This window comes from Poromitra crassiceps (genome assembly GCF_964638095.1).
Source record: "Poromitra crassiceps genome assembly, chromosome: 10".
NCBI lineage: Eukaryota > Metazoa > Chordata > Actinopteri > Beryciformes > Melamphaidae > Poromitra > Poromitra crassiceps.
Window position 1 is genome coordinate 45,200,557 of NC_139631.1, and position 23,218 is coordinate 45,223,774.

Sequence of the window (23,218 nt, forward strand, 5' to 3'; positions counted from 1 at the left end):
GATTTTATTTGTTGCCTTTTCCCCCGTTGTACCAAACCAAACCGTGACGCCGAAACCGAGGTACGTACGGAACCGTGACTTCTGTGTACGGTTACACCCCTAGTCCCGACAGTGCACTTTAGCAACTTTAGTCTTTAACTCATTGAGTGCCAAGGACGGACATGTTCGTCATTTCAAATAGTAACGTAGAGTGCCAAGGACGGACATGTTCGTCATTTCAAATAGTAACGTAGAGTGCCAAGGACGGACATGTTCGTCAATTGCGTTTTTTGACGGTGGGGCGTCGATCAAAGCCTTCTGCCTCTGATGTACAAATATTATAGCTATTGGATGTGTCTAACCTATTTTACAGAACCCTTAGGTGGCGACAGTGCTCTCCACATAACAGAAAGGCAAGGAAAAAACAAAGAAGAAGTCGTTATGGAAACGGAAATCGCATCGCATCCGTATGCATCGATATGCTGAAGCACGTTACTGCAGCTGTGCCTGCAGCAGCCAATCTGCTCCCACAATTGAGCCGGACAGCACATCCGCACATCCACACCGTGGAGTTGTTATTATTCTCAACTGGAAGCATCGTTGCCGGTGACAAACACACGCGGAACGCTGTAAAAAAGCAGGATGTCGATGTCCCTTCACTGTGCGCACAGCAAACTCAGCAGAGAGCCACCACAGACAGGAGGAGGAGTGTGCAGTTGAGGCGAGGCGAGGCGGGGCGGGGCGGGGCGGGGGGGGGGGGGGGTGGGCACGCAGAGCAGCGCGCAACACCCAGACAGACCCAGGCAGCAGGACAGGATTGACAAACGCAAGCCAGAATATCCGATGCCCACCAGCAGCAAATCAAGACCAGCAAGAAGCTGCAACCAGCAGCGCACGCAGGGTCCAGCGCTGCTGGTTGTAGCTAAAAAATATTATTCTGCCAAACAGAATTCCCTGGCCTTCACTGTTTTATTGAAGGAAATTATTTTTGAGGTGTGACTACATTAGAAAAGATTAGCTTCAGAGTCAGTGATGTGCTTGAAATGTTTAATTTCACAAAAGGCCAATTATCTCAGCTTCTAGAAAAAAATTGATGTTTTTGGATGAATCAAGCTATCTTCTCCGGCTCATAACTAAAGAACGGAAAATGGGATCAATAAACTTTTTTTTGCAGATGATAGAATAGAGTCTCATCGTTCTTTGTGCGTGTTCAGTGTTTACATAGTAATATCACACAATATTCTGTGGGCCTCGAGAAATCACTGAAAACGCTCTGAAACTCTGGCACTGGGAGCATCCGTTCTCCAAAAGTGGCTGGCACTCAATGAGTTAAGCTTTTTGGGGTGTCGATTTATTATCTGCTCTGGCTTTTCCAAATGTTTGTACACAGATATGGTAATAATACTGATCTAAAAAATGAAATTGCATATTTTTTGACCACAGTTAGAAACGTCACCGCTGCTAACAGAGGTGTGATTGACATAGCCCGGTAGCTGGAAGCATCTTCTCATCGTCGCCGTGGGTTACAAACAAACAAACGACAAATTCTCACTGCGACTAAAACATCACGACGGCTGCGCAGACATGACACCGTGGCAGGTAGAGAAGCATCATGGCAGGTCAGGTCAGGAGGTTAGAAACAGAGACACTTTCATCCTGACCTGTAAGCCGGGCTGCTGGGCCATGAAGGCCTGGAGGATCTGCTTGCTGCTGCGGATGCGCACGGAGGCGCGCTCCGGCTCGAAGGCGGGGCTCAGCAGGTCGTGGAAAGGCTCGCTGGTGATGTCGTTGCCCAGTAAACAGTAGTAGAAGAAGAAGTCAGAGCCCTCTGATGACAGCTTCCTGCTGCTGGGGATCAGCTGGGACAAACAAACAAACAACAAACAAGATGAAGCTCTTCTCTACTGGGTGAGCAGCACTGCCACAATGAGCGCGTTCACATGCACAGGTGCACATTAATAAACCCATCATTATCACATGTATGTTACCTGATTATTCAAACGGTCGAATAAACAACATAAACCGATATGCTTTATTGGATAAAGGCCATTATCAGATGATGATAAATCACATAAACACACCTAGCTTTTTGCTGAATCATTATATTGAGTCTCAAGCTCCACTCACAGACTATGAGCTGAGTTCCTGCTACTTACTACAGAGCGTGTAAACGTGGTGCGTTAGAGGTCAGAGGTAGAGGAGTATATTACTTACTACAGTGTGTGTAAACGTGGTGCGTTAGAGGTCAGAGGTAGAGGACTATATTACTTACTACAGTGTGTGTAAACGTGGTGCGTTAGAGGTCAGAAGTGGAGGAGTATATTACTTACTACAGTGTGTGTAAACGTGGTGCGTTAGAGGTCAGAGGTGGAGGAGTATATTACTTACTACAGTGCGTGTAAACGTGGTGCGTTAGAGGTCAGAGGTAGAGGAGTATATTACTTACTACAGTGTGTGTAAACGTGGTGCGTTAGAGGTCAGAGGTGGAGGAGTATATTACTTACTACAGTGTGTGTAAACGTGGTGCGTTAGAGGTCAGAGGTGGAGGAGTATATTACTTACTACAGTGTGTGTAAACGTGGTGCGTTAGAGGTCAGAGGTGGAGGAGTATATTACTTACTACAGTGTGTGTAAACGTGGTGCGTTAGAGGTCAGAGGTGGAGGAGTATATTACTTACTACAGAGCGTGTAAACGTGGTGTGTTAGAGGTCAGAGGTGGAGGAGTATATTACTTACTACAGTGTGTGTAAACGTGGTGCGTTAGAGGTCAGAGGTGGAGGAGTATATTACTTACTACAGTGTGTGTAAACGTGGTGCGTTAGAGGTCAGAGGTGGAGGAGTATATTACTTACTACAGTGTGTGTAAACGTGGTGCGTTAGAGGTCAGAGGTGGAGGAGTATATTACTTACTACAGAGCGTGTAAACGTGGTGCGTTAGAGGTCAGAGGTAGAGGAGTATATTACTTACTACAGTGTGTGTAAACGTGGTGCGTTAGAGGTCAGAGGTCAGAGGTGGAGGAGTATATTACTTACTACAGTGTGTGTAAACGTGGTGCGTTAGAGGTCAGAGGTGGAGGAGTATATTACTTACTACAGTGTGTGTAAACGTGGTGCGTTAGAGGTCAGAGGTGGAGGAGTATATTACTTACTACAGAGCGTGTAAACGTGGTGCGTTAGAGGTCAGAGGTAGAGGAGTATATTACTTACTACAGTGTGTGTAAACGTGGTGCGTTAGAGGTCAGAGGTGGAGGAGTATATTACTTACTACAGTGTGTGTAAACGTGGTGCGTTAGAGGTCAGAGGTCAGAGGTGGAGGAGTATATTACTTACTACAGAGCGTGTAAACGTGGTGCGTTAGAGGTCAGAGGTGGAGGAGTATATTACTACAGAGCGTGTAAACGTGGTGCGTTAGAGGTCAGAGGTAGAGGACTATATTACTTACTACAGTGTGTGTAAACGTGGTGTGTTAGAGGTCAGAGGTAGAGGACTATATTACTTACTACAGAGCGTGTAAACGTGGTGTGTTAGAGGTCAGAGGTAGAGGACTATATTACTTACTACAGAGCGTGTAAACGTGGTGCGTTAGAGGTCAGAGGTGGAGGAGTATATTACTTACTACAGTGTGTGTAAACGTGGTGCGTTAGAGGTCAGAGGTGGAGGAGTATATTACTTACTACAGAGCGTGTAAACGTGGTGCGTTAGAGGTCAGAGGTAGAGGAGTATATTACTTACTACAGTGTGTGTAAACGTGGTGCGTTAGAGGTCAGAGGTGGAGGAGTATATTACTTACTACAGTGTGTGTAAACGTGGTGCGTTAGAGGTCAGAGGTCAGAGGTGGAGGAGTATATTACTTACTACAGAGCGTGTAAACGTGGTGCGTTAGAGGTCAGAGGTGGAGGAGTATATTACTTACTACAGAGCGTGTAAACGTGGTGCGTTAGAGGTCAGAGGTAGAGGACTATATTACTTACTACAGTGTGTGTAAACGTGGTGTGTTAGAGGTCAGAGGTAGAGGACTATATTACTTACTACAGAGCGTGTAAACGTGGTGTGTTAGAGGTCAGAGGTAGAGGACTATATTACTTACTACAGAGCGTGTAAACGTGGTGCGTTAGAGGTCAGAGGTAGAGGACTATATTACTTACTACAGTGTGTGTAAACGTGGTGTGTTAGAGGTCAGAGGTAGAGGACTATATTACTTACTACAGAGCGTGTAAACGTGGTGTGTTAGAGGTCAGAGGTGGAGGAGTATATTACTTACTACAGAGCGTGTAAACGTGGTGCGTTAGAGGTCAGAGGTGGAGGAGTATATTACTTACTACAGTGTGTGTAAACGTGGTGTGTTAGAGGTCAGAGGTAGAGGACTATATTACTTACTACAGAGCGTGTAAACGTGGTGTGTTAGAGGTCAGAGGTAGAGGAGTATATTACTTACTACAGAGCGTGTAAACGTGGTGTGTTAGAGGTCAGAGGTGGAGGAGTATATTACTTACTACAGAGCGTGTAAACGTGGTGCGTTAGAGGTCAGAGGTGGAGGAGTATATTACTTACTACAGTGTGTGTAAACGTGGTGCGTTAGAGGTCAGAGGTGGAGGAGTATATTACTTACTACAGTGTGTGTAAACGTGGTGCGTTAGAGGTCAGAGGTGGAGGAGTATATTACTTACTACAGTGTGTGTAAACGTGGTGCGTTAGAGGTCAGAGGTGGAGGAGTATATTACTTACTACAGTGTGTGTAAACGTGGTGCGTTAGAGGTCAGAGGTGGAGGAGTATATTACTTACTACAGTGTGTGTAAACGTGGTGCGTTAGAGGTCAGAGGTGGAGGAGTATATTACTTACTACAGAGCGTGTAAACGTGGTGTGTTAGAGGTCAGAGGTGGAGGAGTATATTACTTACTACAGTGTGTGTAAACGTGGTGCGTTAGAGGTCAGAGGTGGAGGAGTATATTACTTACTACAGTGTGTGTAAACGTGGTGCGTTAGAGGTCAGAGGTGGAGGAGTATATTACTTACTACAGTGTGTGTAAACGTGGTGCGTTAGAGGTCAGAGGTGGAGGAGTATATTACTTACTACAGAGCGTGTAAACGTGGTGCGTTAGAGGTCAGAGGTAGAGGAGTATATTACTTACTACAGTGTGTGTAAACGTGGTGCGTTAGAGGTCAGAGGTAGAGGAGTATATTACTTACTACAGAGCGTGTAAACGTGGTGCGTTAGAGGTCAGAGGTGGAGGAGCATATTACTTACTACAGAGCGTGTAAACGTGGTGCGTTAGAGGTCAGAGGTAGAGGAGTATATTACTTACTACAGAGCGTGTAAACGTGGTGCGTTAGAGGTCAGAGGTGGAGGAGTATATTACTTACTACAGTGTGTGTAAACGTGGTGCGTTAGAGGTCAGAGGTCAGAGGTGGAGGAGTATATTACTTACTACAGTGTGTGTAAACGTGGTGCGTTAGAGGTCAGAGGTGGAGGAGTATATTACTTACTACAGTGTGTGTAAACGTGGTGCGTTAGAGGTCAGAGGTCAGAGGTGGAGGAGTATATTACTTACTACAGTGTGTGTAAACGTGGTGCGTTAGAGGTCAGAGGTGGAGCTACTTACTACAGTGTGTGTAAACGTGGTGCGTTAGAGGTCAGAGGTGGAGGAGTATATTACTTACTACAGAGCGTGTAAACGTGGTGCGTTAGAGGTCAGAGGTCAGAGGTGGAGGGGTATATTGTGAGCACCTGTTCTAGTTTGGTAGCGAAGGCCACGGTGACAGACAGCACAAACATGTCGGCACAGCGCTCCGGAGGGCCCACCTGGTGGTAACCCTGGTCCTGGATCAGCTCCGCCTCCAGCTTCTCTGGAAGCAGATCGGTTAATGCTGGAGAGCCTGGAGACAGAGGGACACAGCCGAGCAGACAGCAGAGGAGACAGAGGGACAAAGCAGAGGAGACAGAGGGACAAAGCAGAGGAGACAGAGGGACACAGCAGAAGAGACAGAGGGACACAACAGAAGAGACAGAGGGACACAGAAGAGGAGACAGCAGATGAGAAAGAGAGCACAGCAGAGAAGACAGCAGAGGAGACAGGGACACAGCAGACATAGGGAAATAGCAGAGGAGACATAGGGACACAGCAGAGGAGACAGGGACACAGCAGAGGAGACATAGGGAGATAGCAGAGGAGACAAGATCAGTCAGAATGCAAGACAATAGAAAAGACGGTTTTAACTTTACAACCTAGCTTACTTCCTGCTGCAGTGTTTGTTAAGACAATAACTGACAGGACATAAGTAATAATAAGTCATAAGAGGACATGATTTACAGTAGAGGACATGATTTACAGTAGAGGACATGATTTACAGTAGAGGGGTTCCCACCACGTTGTTTTGCCACCGATCACCGATTGGTCTATGAGTTTCCCCAATTATATCAGTTTTTATAGCGGTGTTACAGGTCTAACTGTTTCCATTTGACATGCATTTCATCATTCAAAGTCCTGGTTAAAACGTATGTTTTTTTTCCTACCTCAATATTGACATCATGATTGTAAACAAAAGCATTGGGTCTTGTAGGTAGCCGACGCCTCAGACTCCATGTTGCCAGACTGTTTCCATAGACCTGCATTTACTTGGGTGCTTTTGTGAGCATTTTGGCGGTTTTTGAACAGTCTTTGTGCTGAAACCTTCGCTGTATCTGGCAACCTGACCCGCCAAAGATATACTCAAGTTTGCTGCGGTCTTGATAACATTAGTTCAGGGTTCAATGCAACGAGCTAATGTTGAAATTCCTGCGGCCAGTTGCACCAAGTGGTCTTACGACTGGTCTTAAGCTAAGTCGGTCGTAACTTTACGACCTAACAGCTACGCCGGTTGCAGCAAGAGGGCTTAAGCCTTCTTTTCACTACGCCCAGGCGTAACTCTTATGCATGGTCAGGAGGAGGCGTAATGAAGTGCCTGCCTGTAACAGAGATCTCTGTGGTAGTCTCAGCGGAGACCTGCTGTAATTGAGTCCTTACCGTCCTCATCGTCGTAAAGTCGCCTTCGAAGCATGACGTTCGATTATAACGAACTAGTTGTGTGGCTTAGCCTTCCCAAATGTTGAGGGTCGTTTTTTAGAATTGAATACATAGAATTGGGAACGTTACATTCAATTTCATTCAGACTGCCTGGCACTAATCGCCGGCGCCATTTTCCCCCAGGGCTTCTACAGGAGGAGGGGGGTGGGAGGATAGGGATGGGAATTGATAAGATTTTAGCGATTCCGATTCCATTTTCGATTCTGCTTATCGATCCGATTCCTTATCGATTCTCTTATCGATTCTCATTGGGCAAGGAAAAAAAAAAAAGAGTACAAACGGGTTTATTAACATTCATTTTCTTTTATATTATTATCATTATAATTATGTATTATTATTCAGCTCTGAGATCAGATTGCTCTTTTCAATCCCATACCAAGCAGGGATCAGTGTGTCTGTTAAACTGGCTTTGTTTGGGGGTTTGTATTTTGGCTTGAGCATCTTTGTCATCTCCCTATAGAAAATATATAGTGAGAATGAATGAAACAGAACTAGTGGTTAGAATAACAACATGCAACTTTGACATTTTACTTTAGCTGGCATGTCAGACAAACTAGTCACTGCTCAGTGACATTTGTTTACCCTCGCCTCGGTCATTTTACTCTTCCCTGCCTGGGTGAATGGAGGGGCTAGAAGTGCGCAGCACAAGAAGTACTCGCTGCAGCCTCTGAACCAGTCTGACTCTGAACGTCATCATCCTCTAAATTAAATGGATGGAAATGGAGTATTGGTGAAATCTGGTTTACGCAATGAAACAAATGGCACAAACACTAAACACACAATAGACAGGGTCTGGAGGAGCGCTAACGTTAGCCGCGCTGCTGTTAGCCACGTTATCGTCACTCCGTAGCACATCAGAAACGTGACATTCCTCCAAAATTATTGCATGCTGTGTGGACAAATGTTTCTGCATATTGCTAGTATTTCCCCCCTTTGACGAAATAGAGGTTTTGCAAGCATTGCAAGTGGCACTGTGGTCATCGTTTTGCTTCTGCCTAGACGGTGGCTAGACCGGTGGCTGCGGTCTAAACAAAACAAGGCTGTGTTGCGTGCGTGTCGCAGCGTGTGATGTCATCGCGCATGGAATCGATAGTGGAATCGTTCAGGACGTTGGCTAACGATTCCAAGGAATTGATCCACTGGGACCGGGTTCTCAACAAGAACCGGTTCTCGTTTCCCATCCCTATGGGAGGAGGGAGGGTGTAGTGACGCACATACAGTAGTGGGTGACGGCGCGAGGCACATTTTTGGCCCAATCAGGGCACATTCCCCGGCAATTCACATGGACGCGCATTGCTACGACCAGCGTAGTTAAGACCAGACATAAACCCTGTTGGTGCAACAGGCGTAAATCCACTCTAAAGACTGGTCTTAACTAAGACCGACGTAGGAGTTACGACCAGGCATAGTTAAGACCACTTGGTGCAACTGGCCCCTGAACTTTTGTGTCGAGCAAAACAAACTCATGTTAATGAGACGCGGCTGTTTCGTAGCTAATGCTACATGTAGCAAGCTAACTGCATTGTAAAGTCACGTTAAGAGCTAACGTTACTACTAGCCTCGGTGAAGCAGCATGGGTCTCTGACACTCATCACCAAACTCACTCAGCGTGGAGAACTTGGAAACATGTGAAGACATGAGGAGCGGAGCTGCAGTCCTCCTGCTCGGCTGCTACAGTAGTTGCTTCTCCCACAAGGTATTTTAACTCCACTCACGTGTTTCGCGTCATCAATCGGTTTTGCAATCGGTGCAAATAAAGCATTATCAGAATTCTCCGATCTCATTTAGGCTGAAAATCTGCCGATTCCTATCGCGTGCCGATCGATCGGATCATCCCTAGTTGACAGTGATTTTACAACGGCTAAGAGGTGTTTACGGCACGCCGTTAGCCTCTTAGCCGTTGTAAAATCACTGTCAACCACAGGCTCACGGGGCTTATTGATTTTATAAAGCGGTTGCTACATATAGACGGTTTTAACTTTACAACATAAAGATTCTAAATTGCCCCTAGCTTACTAACTGTTGCAGTGTTTGCTAATACAATAGCTGACAGGAAATGAGCTAGTTTTCAAACTGTTCCCAAAGCAACACAATTCTGTGAAAACAGTCTATAAGAAAGAAGAGAAGAGGAGTAGCGAAGAAGAGCAGAACAGAATGTAACAAATAGAATAAAAAACAACAACACAAAGAACTAATCTACGTAAGCTTTATAGTCAGCTGACCTTGTCGGGGCGGGGCCTTCTTGGCTTTGAACCTATCAGGAGAGGGTTGGGAGGGCTTGATGTCGCTCTCCAGCAGCACGCTGAGCAGGATGGCTGGACGCTGTTTGGTGTATTTACTGCTCAGCAGTGGATACCAGCGTGGCTCCTGGCAGAGCAGACAGACACACAACCTGTCAGCTAATGCTCGAAAAACTCTCCAGCTCATTTTACAGTTTGTATTTTATTTTGAAACGCGTGTGTGTCGTGACTGTGCTTCATTCTGACAGCTGGATTATCCAACAAACAAACTCATGTTCTCATAAATTGTGGAAGAAAGTAGCATGTGCATGTGTGTATATGAGACTGAGTACTGGTTTGGATTTGTCCTCTTTTGCATCCGGTTTATTTGGTTTTATTTTTCAACCCTGCTTTTTGGACCTGCAGTGGAATCAACACTGCAGAAGAAGAAGAAAACAAACTTCCTGAACTCATCCAGTGTAGGAATTTAGCCAGGGGCAAAAATGCGCAGAGAAATATCAGAATGCCCCTAAATTCATCATCCTGGGGCAAAAAATGCCCCCAAGATTTTGGTAATTTTCTTTGCTTTCAATTAATTTAATTTCCATTTCCATCTCTAACACACACTCAGAACCTGCAAGCTGGTTGCCAGAAGAACACACTCACTCACAATAAATGAATGAATAAATAATAAACAAACTGTGCTGTTTTTCACACTACTCTTTAGCAACATTATGCAATAACTACTTTTTTTAAAGTGCCCCCCCCAATTTTGTAAATGTCGCCAATTTTTCGACAGTGGGGGCAAATGTTGCCCCCAAGGTATTTATTATATACAGAGTGGAGCACACGCAAAAGAAATTGGAGGTGGTGCAGATGAACGAGAACTGTCTTTATATTACCCCAAAATATTGATTAAATTTCCTACAATGATCTCATCTATTTCAAAATGACCCCCCCGTCCCCACCACCACCACCACCCACACACCCCATCACCACCCACACACCCCATCACCACCACCACCCACACACCCCGGAAGTCAGGACAGAGGGGGGAGGAGTTGTACCTGCTTGACTTCCTGTACAGAGCGCAGGTCCAGGACGATGTAGCCCACACTCTCCCTGGCCTTACTGAGCGAGTCCACGGCAAAACACTGAAGCTTGATGGGAGTTCTCTGGAGCCTGAGGGCACAGAGGGAAACAACACACAGCTCACTGTCTCCATCTGCTGGCCACACAGGCTGCTGGATTACAACATTTACCAAACACTAGTAACACTAGACAAAGCCAATGGATTTTGGGAAACTAATCCAAGGCCAACAAGGGGGCCCAAGGGGGCCCAAGGGGCCCCCTTGGGCCCCCTGTGGCTCAGGAGGTAGAGCGGGTCGTCCACTAATCAGAAGGTTGGTGGTTCGATCCCCGGCTCTTCCAGTCCACATGTCAAAGACACTGAACCCCAAATTGCTCCCGATGGCTGTGCCAGCACCCTGCGTTAGGGATGCACGGTATACCGGTACCAGAATAGAACCGCAATATCCTTCTATTAAAAATGGTACTATACCACGTTAATTTGGTACCGATACTTAAAGGGATACACCACTTTTTTGGAAGTTTAGCTCATTTGCCACATCCCCCCCACATAACCAAGATACACCATGCCTTACCGGCACTGTCCGCTCAGTTTACAGTGAGCTACAGTTGTGAAGTTAGTAATTATCGCCATAGAATGGAGGCTAATGGTACAGCTGTTAAAAATCTGCCAAAACACACATCTCACAGCACCAAAATACATGTTGTGCTTCGGGTACTCACCACACGATGAAATGTTAATCCAAAATGCACATAATCTGTCTTTTTAGAAGGAAAAGAGGTCGGCGGCCATGTTTGGAAAGTAGTGCCGGATACCTCTTTTCCTTCCAAAAAGACCAATTATGTGCATTTTGGATTAATATTTCATCGTGTGGTGAGTACCCAAAGCACAACATGTATTTTGGCGCAGACAGACCTGTGTTGGTGCAGCGTGCGGCGGTCCAGCTCCCAGGCCAGCTCGGTGCAGAACTGAGGCCGCTCTCTGTGCTCCACCGGGTCTGTTGCCAGCTGCTCCCCGTCAAAGCCAGCCTGCACCACCAGGCTGTGGCGCCCCCTCTTGGGGAAATGACGACCTGGGAACCACAGAGGGACATTTACAGAACACTCCTAAATAGGGACGGGATGAGACAATAGAGTAGCACAGGAAGCAGTCCAGAATTCAAGATTCAATAAATAATAGCCACAGTAGGTAATTAGATTAGAAGAGGGGGGCCGGATTCAACAATGTGTTCTTAACTCATTCACCGCCAATGACGTCTTTGACGTGTTATCAGAAATAGCCCTCCCCGCCAATGACGTGTTTGACGTGTTTTTGTTTTTATGAGTGCAGCGCATAGTTGAAACACTTACCCAGCCTGTGACATAGTTTCGGGTCCCTAACCTCAAAGTCAAGCCGACAGCACTTATCAAACACATACCGCAGCTGTTGTTTGAAATTAGGAAGAAGGTGGAAAGGAGGAGAAACGCGCTTCCTTGTTGCAGAGGAGAAACGCCATTGAAATGCCCCCTCGCCGCGCTGCAGAGCTGATCGACTTGCTGCAGAGCAGCGGACATCGAAACCGCGGTAGTCAAACCCGTGACCAACATGATCGATCCTGGTCCCTGGACCCCGTTCCTATGTGCCAGCCTTGCTGCAGGGCGAACCTGGATTGCCTAGTCAAACCCGTGACGAACATGATCGATCCGGTTCCAGCAGCGCCTGGTCCCAAAGCCAAGGAAGCCGTTCCTGTGTCGTGTCGCAGCATTCGTCCCAGCGAGAGGAGGGAAACGAGCAGCAGAGGAGGCAAAACGCTGATGGGGAAGGAGGGGGAAGGAGGTGCGATCTAGCAGCAGCTGTGGAGAGAACTCTCTCTCTCTCTGTGTGTGTGTGTGTGTGTGTGTGTGTGTGTGTGTGTGTGTGTGTGTGTGTGTGTGTGTGTGTGTGTGTGTGTGCGTGTGTGCGTGTGTGTGTCTGTGTCTGTGTGTGTCTGTCTGTCTGTCTGTCTGTCTGTCTGTCTGTCTGTGTGTCTGTCTGTACACTCACTCACACTGAGCAAACTGTATTGTTGAATGTAAAAAAAGCACTTCATATATATATATATATATATATATATATATATATTTTTGTCATTTGTGTCATAATGAATAATATTTACATGTCTGATGTCAATACAGTTCAAAATAAAAGAATTGAGAGCGAGTTCTGCCTGATATTGTGTGCTGTGTACATAAATGCCATTTTCTGCAATTTCTTTTCTCAGAGAGACCTTTTGGGTGAAAACAGGGTGTATATAAATGGCTATAAGTAGAGTACAGAACATGCTAAAAGCTCACTTTTTTTTTCCTGGTGAACCCAGAGACGTACATCTTCATTTTGAGGTATTGCAAATCACTCTGGTGCTAATAGATAATTTACTGTGGGTCTTGAAAGATGACCAACAATTATGAAAATCTTTGGCCTGTGCTAAATATTGGCAGTCCTAAACTGGCGGTGAATGAGTTAAGATAGATCTTAAGAAATTACTTAAGAGGGAAATTTAGGAAGTACATAAGAAGGCTCTTAAGTGCAACCCCTCAATATTTTCTTAGTAACAGTCTAATTTCTTACGGAATTTTGACATTTTCCTCCTTAAGAACTTCTCAAACTAGGGTGTGAATTAATTTTGGTTAATAAACTTCAGGCTGACTGCAATTGAGGCTAGGAGACGAGGCTAGGAGATGAGGCTAGGAGGCAACCGAAGTGCTTCCATCTTTCTTTCTTTTTTAAGTACCGTAACCTAGAACAACTAGGGCAAAGATGTATACATTGGTTGCTGTTTGTTGCCGTCTGTTGTAAATAAGCTAGTGTCAAGTAGGCCTCTACTGTAGCTCATTTTCTTTGCTAGCTTATTTAGGCTGTGTGTCCATCTAGCTTCTTTTTCTAAGCTCCAGCGTCTTTTTTCAGTTGTTTCCACTGAGGAGAGAGCGTATGCGGGCGCACACGGATGTCTAGAGAAAGTGCGCTGCGCCCAGCGTCTATTTTCACAGCGCTCCGGCATTTTTGTGCGCCCGACTCCCAGCTGAAAATATTTTAACTTTTCAGAAAGACGCTGGTGTCGGGTGCTCCTTTTCTGGCAACTAATCATATGGAGAAAGTATCACAACAGAGACAGAAAGGCTCAACTGTGGGAGCAGATTGGCTGCTAGACACTTAATAATTCTGGTGAGTGTTGAGCTAAATCACTGTCTGGTGTTGTTAGCTAATGTTAGCTGTCAGCTATCAAGCTAGCTACCGCACTGAGCTAACGTTACTTTTAGACTGCTGCCTTGCATATTGTGCGCTGAGATCAACATGAGAATAATTTGCTCGCTTATTTTAACAGTGTGGCGAACTTCATGTTCAGCAAGATAATCTTCACAAATAAGGACCACTTATGACTTTTGAAGCGTACATGTGAATTTTAAAATTTTAAATGTTCAGAAAACGCTTCAAAAGTCATGCAAGTTTGTGAAGATTATCTCGCTTAACACAAAGTTTGCCATTTCATAAACTTTTGATAACCACACACCTTATTTCATGCATTTACTAGAACTGAAATGCCCATACAAAAATCCCATTGACTTTTAGACGAAGGAACCAGGAAGTGCCTGTGCTTCTGGGTTGGCCTACAAAAATACATCCGTTCCCTGCGGTTCTCTAGAACTTCCTCAGGGTGGGAGGTGCAGATCCAGAGATGCACACTGAAGAAACTGGGTGCCACATTTTGAAGGAAACTATGGTCACAGCTAGCAGGGGCCAGGTGTGTAGGAGAGGACTGGGAAGCCGGCAGATTTTCAAATAAATGTTTGACCACTTTCTCCTCAGGGATCAATAAAGTGTTTCTGATTCTGAGTATAGGCCAGACATACATTTTCAAACGTGTTTTTCTTTCTTTCATGGATTTCCAAGGCCGGTGGGAAACCCTGGAAAACACAATCCTAACCAGGACAAGACTGACTGGATGCAGACAGTGAACAGCCTTGGTTTAATTCAGCTGTCATCCACTACACAGCTGTCATCCACTACACCGCTGTCATCCACTACACAGGGAAACTGAGTCAGTCTCTGTCAGCCGCAGCAATCTAGCAACAACTACAACTGAGAATCATCTGCACCGTTAAAAAACTACAACTCGTTACGAACTAGTTGCACTAACTCATTCTAATTAGTTAGTGCAACTAATGGATCTTCCTGTTTGAGGCAAGTCACGCAGCATTTAGGGCTCAAGAAATGTTCTCTTGATGGTTCAGGCTGGTCAATTATCAACATGACTCAAACACAGATAGTCTCTAGCTGTCACTGCTCAATTTGTCTACTCCAGACTAGTAGCGACTTTGGCAGGTAAGCAACCATCATTCTAGTAGAAATCTCTTGCGCTGCGTGCTCTCAATTCCTAGGCTCGCCCGCCCTGCAGCTCGTTCGCTGTGCGGGCTCGCATACGCAGCTCGTCCGCAGCTCGGCCACTGCACGGCCTCGCCCACAGCTCGGCTGCTGCGTGGCCTTGCCTGCTCTATAGGCATGTGCAGCGCACAATTGCTCAACTTCGCATCACTGATGACATCACATTTGCTCAAGTGATTATCACTGATCACATCATGGAGTGCTCGAGTGACGTCACTCAGCGCACAATTTCTCCACGTCGGCCTCGCCCGCAGCTTGGCCTCACCTGCTCTAATCTGCATGCCATGCACAGGGCACAATTGCCCAACTTCGCATCACTCACTGATGACATCACAATTGCTCTCATGACATCAATGATTATGTCACAATGCCTGCTATGACATCATCAGTGATGTCATAAGATGATTTTGGCCAATAATGATGTCACTGACGACATCACTGATGAAGGCATAGCCAATTGTGACATCATCAATGGGGAAACAAACAAACAGAGCACACTTGCTCCCTTTTATAAATGATATGATGATGAATCTAAACTAGCTCGTTCAGTTGGCTGGTAACCTACATCTCATTTACACCTGGTTTTTAAATGCGACCTCTATCCGGATAAGTTAGCCTACCTGTATAATGGTGTGCAAGTTAAAAGTGGCTGGTAAATGAGTTACTCCACAAGTGACCAACTGTCATTTTGTATTCTATTCTAGAAATTGACTGGTAAAATGGTTTTCTCTAGCAGCTACTTAGCATGCAAATAATCAACAATCATCTGCAGCCCTATTCTATTCTAAACAGCTAATTTAGTTGGCTGGTAAATTATTATCTGCCCTAGATTACTGGAACAACAACACCGGTTGAGTCCGTTTAAAGTGGATTTAACAACTGCAGTCAGCTATCCATCAGCAGTGAACAACAGGCTGCTGTCAGTCAGCTGGCTGTAACGCCAACTTTAACTTACTTCATTCACTTTATGACAGAGTTACTTACTGTGACTATAAATGTGCTGTGATATCAGTGTAACTCACACACACAGGGAAAATGTAACGTTAACCGTTACTGTCTCATTAGTAAGTTAAAGGTTAGCAGTTAGCCAACTACTTACCTTCCAGAATGGACAAAACGATCAGAAGCTGGTCTGTCTTTGAAGCCATGCCGACATGAGTAAACCAGTCTGTTTACACCTCAGACTTCTCGCTGATCTAACTCGTTCTGTTGAGACGTGTTTAGAGTACAGTCTGCCTGTCTGTTACAAACACCCGCTTTGTTGTCAAGCTTTGGCGCCACCCATTTTGTTTTAACAGCGGAAGAGACGATGGAGACAAAGAACTTGTATTGATAAGATATAAAACGAAACTCGTTGTATGAGCGCACAGCAAATCCGCCATTTTGGCCTGGTGGAGGAGACTGCCTCTGATTGGCTGTCATGTTTCTGATGAACGTTCGGCAAGGAGGCGTTTTTTCAGGCCAAAATGGCGGCAGCGCTGAGGTAAAACCTTCAACTACTTCGCTCTTGCCTTCAATACTCTTTGATGGGGAGGCTCCGGCTGCGCCCGCCCTCTGCTGGGGTGGAGGGAGACAGCAGACTATTTGCCTAGTGTTGAGTGGTTGAGTGTCAAGCGTTAGAGCAGTGGTTCTAAAATGTAGGGTCCGGGGACCACTTGGGGGTCCTAGAGGGAGTTCTAGGGGGTCCCCGGCAAATTAATGATTGCTTAAACTTTACAATTATCTCATTTAGAAGATGTTAACGCAATTAGAGAATATAGAAGAATGACTGTTTGGATCATAGTTTGAGTTTCACATGATCTCAATAGGCGACAGATTGAAAATCATATCTAACAATAAAAGCATTCTCAGATTTTGGTCTGAAGAGACAAAAGATCATCAAATGGGGCTCTTATGTGGGCTAAATTGATATGAAAAAATATGAGAATCACTGCTTTGAGAATAGCACTACAGCACTATAGGTTGAGGCCACGTCTCGTCATAGACGCTGGCCTGGCTCAGCCTGGCTGGGGGCGGGGTCAGGGTGGGGTAAAAACACCCGTTCTATCCATTCAGCAAAGTTAGAATTTAGCTGATAGCCCAGCCCAGGCAGACACGATCGGGGATTTAACCACCGCAGTAAACGCACATCTGAGCAGACGTCTTGTGTTCTGCTCTAGAACCCCCAAACATGTAGTTTAGAGCCGCAGGCAGCACCGTCTTTTGGTGAGTCAGCCCATGAGATATATGGGCGGTTTTACCCCACTCGCGCACCAGCCGTTTAACATTTTGTGGGCGTTCCCAGACATGCGGACTGTCTCTATACAAGGGATCGGCCGAGCAGCATTTTGGTAAACAAACCGCATTTCCGGGGGGAAACGGCAATGGGACCCTATGGAGCTGCTGCCTTGAGTGCTCACTCTAGCCCTGGCTGTGCGCTGTACAATTTAAAAAACTGCAACCGTTCACACAACTTTACCACGACATGCATACATTATATTATACATCAAACTCTTGAGCTACTTCTGCTCTCACTCAGAATGTCAAAATATAAGCAATGTCAGTTAGTGAGATATTAACGTTTGTTTGGCACAACTCATACTAGTTAACTGCTGCGGGCTTCCGCATTTCTGGGGGATTTGTTGTTGTTGTGACGTCACGCTGATTTGTCCTATAGGCCTAGCCTAGCCTATTTGCTATCTCACCTACTACCACATCTTACTAGGCTACTACTATCCTACTACTGCCACTTTTGAGTTGACTGTGTAAACTTTGTTTTTGTCACTAAAGAAATAATTGTGGGGAAACCTATGTGATAGAAGATAAACCTCATGCAGTCTCACAAATTACAGCCGACAGTATAGGCCAGGGATGCTCAACTTGCTTTGCCCGGGGGCCACTTTCGTGAAATGATAGAAGGCCAGGGGCCAGTTAATAAACAAACAATATACATTTTTCTGTAGGGGATTGTAGGTTTTTGGGGTGTCAGCCGGAGTTTAGTCTGACAATGTTGTGCACACCGGATAGTTAATTAGGTTAAGTACATCATAAGTGCCTGGGTAGCGAGCAGACAACGGTATTTGACAATTTAGCAGCTACGTCATAGATTATTGAAAGATATTCCATATTCCAGACTGAAATGCTATAACAGAAGTGGAGTATTGGCCAGAATGACATGAACATTTGGACACTTATTCAGCGGGTATCTTGTATGTTGCGTTCAGGTGCACTGTAAAAAAAAAAATGTTTTTGTTTTTTTGCAATTCCATCGCGGGCCACACAGGCGCCACTGGTATAGGCTATATGTAACCGAATGAATGTGAGTCCTCGTGAGTCCAGAGTGGTAGCGAGTAGGTTGGTTAAACTCACTCCCCCAGTATAAAGGCACGTTAATCAGCTCCGCCAAGGGAGCTAGCTCTCTCGGTGCAGTGGTTAGCGCGTCCGCCTTGCAAAGCCGAAGGTCGGCAGTTCGAATCCACCCCTGGGCAAGCCCTCAACATGGGTTGCTGCAATTACCATCAAACACAACACCGCTAAATATACACAGATGTAGAATCTAACAGAGGCTACTATTATGTTTAGGGAGCATCAGTCAATAGTTTGGTTATTTTCAGAAGAAAAACGCAGAGAGAAAAGACTATATATAAACATCCTTTAATCATGATTGCCAAACATATGAATTAAGGCATATACAGTATAAAAAAAGCAACAGCAGGTTTCATCATCTTTATACCATTTCAATGTTATTAAGTGGAGATAGAGCGGGTGTGTGTGTGTGTGTGTGTGTGTGTGTGTGTGTGTGTGTGTGTGTGTGTCTGTATTAGAGCGGGTGGAGAAAACTGAACGTACGAAGCAGCCTTACGAGACAACAACAGCGTGTCTCTCAAAAGATGACAGTCTTTTGTAAACAGAGTTCATAGCACTATATTCAAGTCATAGAACGAGCACTGATACGATGCAGGTCAGGTGTTGTGAGGCAGAGCCGCTGGTAGAGAAGGCTTGGCCACGAGGGTTTCGTCGTCAGGGCCCGTTGGCTTCAGTCCTGCTGCATGGCTGTTGCATTGCGAACTTAAGGTTATGTATATAACCCCGGTTTTCAGGAATAATATGAGTGAGGTAACTCACTCTAATGGGGAACAGACCTGTGTGACCCTACAGAAGCACTGATATTATATATTTCTACGTCAAAGTCGTCAATCTCCTCATATTGGGGTCGGAGAAAATGACATTTTCACCATCCGCCGCTAGGGGCAGTAGCAGCGTCCTTTAGGGGGGGGGGGGGAGGGGGGACAGAGACAGCAGGAGCCGAGTGCACCAGCTGGGCGTACGCCTAGGAGTAACGCTACGTCCGACGTAGAACTCAAAGTTACGACTAACTTAATTTTATGACTAGTGCACCCTGTAGTCTTAAGCCCTGTATGCGCTGCGCCTGGGTGTAACTTTTACGTCTGGTATGGAGCAGGCGTAAAAGTTACACCCAATGCGTACCCATACTGACTGGCAGCTGTCTCATCTTGATCTGCGCTGTCGGGACTGACAGCTCTGTGCTGTCAGTGCTGTTCAGTCCTGTGATGCGGGGGAATCTTCTCCAAAAATATCCATCCATATGTGTGCTGTTAAATTGAGCTGTGAGAACGTTTCTACGCTTTGCATACAACTCTATAAGTTTGAGCTGAGTTGGAGCTGTCTGTCAACTGTCTTGAGCTCGTCTGAGAGAAGTGTGTTGCTTGGCAACAAGCACGTATTCACGTGGACGCGCACGTCCGCAGCCTAAAGACCGGGCGCAGCTACGACCATGGTAAGTCAGGCTTGGTGCACTCGGTGTAAATTCAAATCACAACGTCGGGCGTAGCTAAGTCCGGCGTAACAGTTAAGACCTACTTTTTTACGCCCAGCTGGTGCACTCGGCTCACCCAGGCGCTCACCCAGGCGCAGCGCATACAGGGCTTAAGACTACATGGTGCACTAGTCATAAAATTAAGTTAGTCGTAACTTTGAGTTCTACGTCGGACGTAGCGTTACACCTAGGCGTACGCCCAGCTGGTGCACTCGGCTCCAGGAGTCTCCACACAGCAGCATCAGATGAATCTCCGCCTGCCAGCATCGTTGACCACAGAGGGGCTATCAGAATGAGCGTGTGCCTGTTCTCTGGAGTGGGAGGGGCTATCAGAATGAGCGTGTGCCCCTTCTCGCTGACTCTGGACAGAGTGGGAGGGATCAGCTGTAGTGGGAGGAACGCGTAAAGCAGCTCTTGCGGCTAATGTGTCTCTGCCCAGAGGCGTGTCCAGGCTGTGGATTGAGAAGAACAACTTGCATTGAGTGTTCTTCCTCGTCACAAACAGGTTCACCGTGGCTCTGCCGTGGCATGACCATATTTGCTCCACCACTTGGGGGTGGAGATGCCACTCCCTGTAAATTGGCCTCGGCCCTGGACATCAGGTCCACACCTGTGTTCAGGATCCCCAGTACGTGCGTTGCTATAAAGGATCAATTTGCAAGCCAACATGTGCAACTTCAAGTTGCACATGTTGGCTAAAAAGGGCTTCGAGAAGTTCTCGAAGCCCTTTTGGAAGCTCCTATCTCTTCCCAAAACCTCGAGGTTTCCCGCAAAATTTGGTTTGGGAGCCATGACCTCCAGAGAAGGAGGAACCGACAGCGGTGCCGTGGCGCCCTCTCCTGGACTGGAGGGAGAGGGGGATAGCCCAGTCTCCATATTGCTCGTGCATGGGCACCGTGCGTGACCAGGGCGTCGGTGAAATCCGGCAAAAAATCACTGGAACCCTGTCCAACAGCGGTGACTCGGCAAAGTTACTGGCGCTGGGCGACTCGGTAAAGTCGCGAGACGACAAAATGGCTTTCCTTATCGTGGAGGATAACTTTCTCGGGTGGAGAAAAAGACGTAGGCTAGTCTCTGTCGAAAACTAGCGCTCGGTGCGGTCGCTAAAAACCACTGTGAACAGTTAAGCTAGCTAGCAACAGAGAGCTGTTGTGCTTCCTTCATGGGCGACAAGAAGGCTGCACCTCGCCACTCCTAAAGGACAGTGCTACCGTCCCTAGTGGCGGAAGGTGAAAATGTAATTTTCTCCGACCTCAATAGATATTGATGTAGAAATCAATATAGTGCTTCTGTCTGTTCCACATCAAGTGATAAAGTTCTCTCACCATTATTAGAAATACAACTCATAACATCTTAATGGAGGCTTTTATGGAGGCGAGGTTGTGCGTCCACTGGGGGCACTGATTGTACAAATCCACCTTATCACACTCTTCACTTCTGCTGAGAATGTTACTGGATGGATCTGCAACCAAACCACACAGATCTTTTTCAGGTACCTCTCTGTTTTTAGCCTGGTCGTTTAGCCAATATGTGCACACAGCAGATTCTCCGCTGGGCCTCTGTGACAGCACCAAGAATGGCTGCTGGGAAATGTGTAATCCAACTGCCAACAAGCCTGTATGGTCACCGAGGTGATGTTCTGGAGGACACTGGTCCATATGTACAGCCGTCACTTCTGCCTTGTAGAGAAGACCATAGTACAAGCTGGTCCGATTGTGCATTCATGTGCTGTCGGAATTGTTGGAAATATACGACTTTTCCGACCAGGAAGCACCATTTGAACGCCCCGATTGGGGCTCTGAAGTCAGGAAGTCGGGATAATAGATGGTACAGAAAGTGGCCGAGTTGTGATGTAGCCTCCATAGCCAACATGTCCGACGACACGTAATTGAATAGTAGCCTATAGATAACCACTTACTTTTCACTTGATAAAATCAGCTATAGCGTTAGCTTGTTCAGCTGACGTAATAATTGAGAAGCACCGGGATTTTCCTTTTTATTTCCGACCGAAAAGCACAAGAATGCGTGCAAATTCAAACTCCACAACTCGTACAGCCGATGTGCACATGAATGCGACGTAACTCTAGGAGTTTTTTGACAGTAAAATGTGGCTCGTATACTTGTATATTCTTTATATGTTTTTTTTTTGTACCTACATGTCTGCTATGTGGTTTTTATGCTTTTATGCTTGCTGCAGCACAAATCGCCCTTTCGGGGACAAATAATAAAGTTGAACCTTGACAGTTGGCCCCATGAAAAAGACAGCAGCAGCACTCCAGAGTATTGATCAAGATAACACAAACATAGGGATGCTTATAGAGGCCTTTGCTTCCTATGTACAGCCAACAGGAGTGGCAGTGGGTATATGGCACCATTAGTACAACCTGACCAAACTCAGTCTATCAGAGGCTCGTGAGTTAGAGAGCAGGGGAGCGGGGCGGAACGAGCCTGACGGGACCCTGAATGGACGCAGCAGGCTGCTTTGACATGAGCCATTTTGAGTCCCCAATAGAATAAGACTGATTCTCACACTTCCAGGGTCGGGGGCTGAACGCCCACTGGGGACAGCGATGTCATTCATGCACAAAATGATGACATCACTGGTCCACAACGTAACTCAAATCAAGTCTCAATAACAGCCAAACGAAATGAATGTCTGCAAAACTGTTTACAGTTGTGGATATGTGTGAGATTATGTGCAAAATTATTCAGCATTGTTTTTCGGGGGAGTGTCCCTTTAACCAAGTTGTTTTACTTGCCTAAACATAATCAAGGTTCTTTAAAGTTGTTTTATTTGCGTTTGGCGGCGAGGTTTTCAAACTAACCGCCGTTTTGTTTCAAATGTACGTTGAAATTGTACGTACGGGTTTGCAAACACGCAAACAAAAACTCCCATACAATTTCAACATTGTATTCTGGCGATTGGGTAGATACATCACATGCCAGCCCAAGTCAGGTCCCTGTCGGCTTCATTGGACCTGGAGGATAAAGTGATTGTGCCCCCTGCTGGCTCCCCCCCGCCATGCGCTCGCCGCTCCCCTGCACGGCTGATGTAAATAAACACAGAGTAGGATGAAGCATGTTAGGGCTCTGCCATGAATCTATACAGAATATATACAGCACTGGGGTCCTACATGGCACTGAATCACTCCCACATAAAGACAATACAATCACCATGGTTACGCTCAAGTACAGCTTAGTAATACAAATGTAGCGTCAGCTCTATGGGGGCAGGAGGACCACTTCAATAGTCATCATAATAATCATAATCATAATGAGAAGAATAGAGTCAAACGCACGCCGTCTTCCTGGTTAGGCATACGAACCAAGGCATTTCATCCGCCATTTTCTTTTTGCCATAGACATAAAATGCTTATAAAAATAGTTTGACTTGGTCAAGCCAAGCGATTCTGCTATTTTAGAATCATGGGAGACAATAGATTTCACTCAGACCAACTCAAAAACAACAACAACGTAAAACAAAAAAAGTTTGAAAGAGTTTTCAATCTGCAATTTTTTAAGTTTTGGTAAGCGTGAAATGTTCTATGGTCTCTGCTGATTGTAAATATAGCTGAATCGCTTGGTCTGACCAAGTGAAACTATTTTTATGAGCATTTTACAAAGTGTCTATGGGTGCGAAAAATGGCGGATGA

At 45.9% G+C, this 23,218-nt stretch overlaps 1 protein-coding gene across 1 annotated transcript in view; it reads right to left on the minus strand.

The window, feature by feature from the left end:
• Positions 1-15,912, minus strand: part of cep120 (centrosomal protein 120) — a 74,703-nt gene extending 58,791 nt beyond the window's left edge. Inside the window, exons 1-6 of the mRNA XM_083645457.1 lie at positions 15,849-15,912; positions 11,267-11,423; positions 10,329-10,443; positions 9,265-9,409; positions 5,707-5,855; positions 1,641-1,838 (exon numbers count right to left, since the gene is read on the minus strand). Coding sequence (XP_083501583.1) covers positions 1,641-1,838; positions 5,707-5,855; positions 9,265-9,409; positions 10,329-10,443; positions 11,267-11,423; positions 15,849-15,897 — 813 coding nt within the window. The 5' untranslated portion in view covers positions 15,898-15,912. The remainder of the gene's footprint in view (positions 1-1,640; positions 1,839-5,706; positions 5,856-9,264; positions 9,410-10,328; positions 10,444-11,266; positions 11,424-15,848) is intronic.
• Between the last annotated feature and the right edge of the window lie 7,306 nt (positions 15,913-23,218).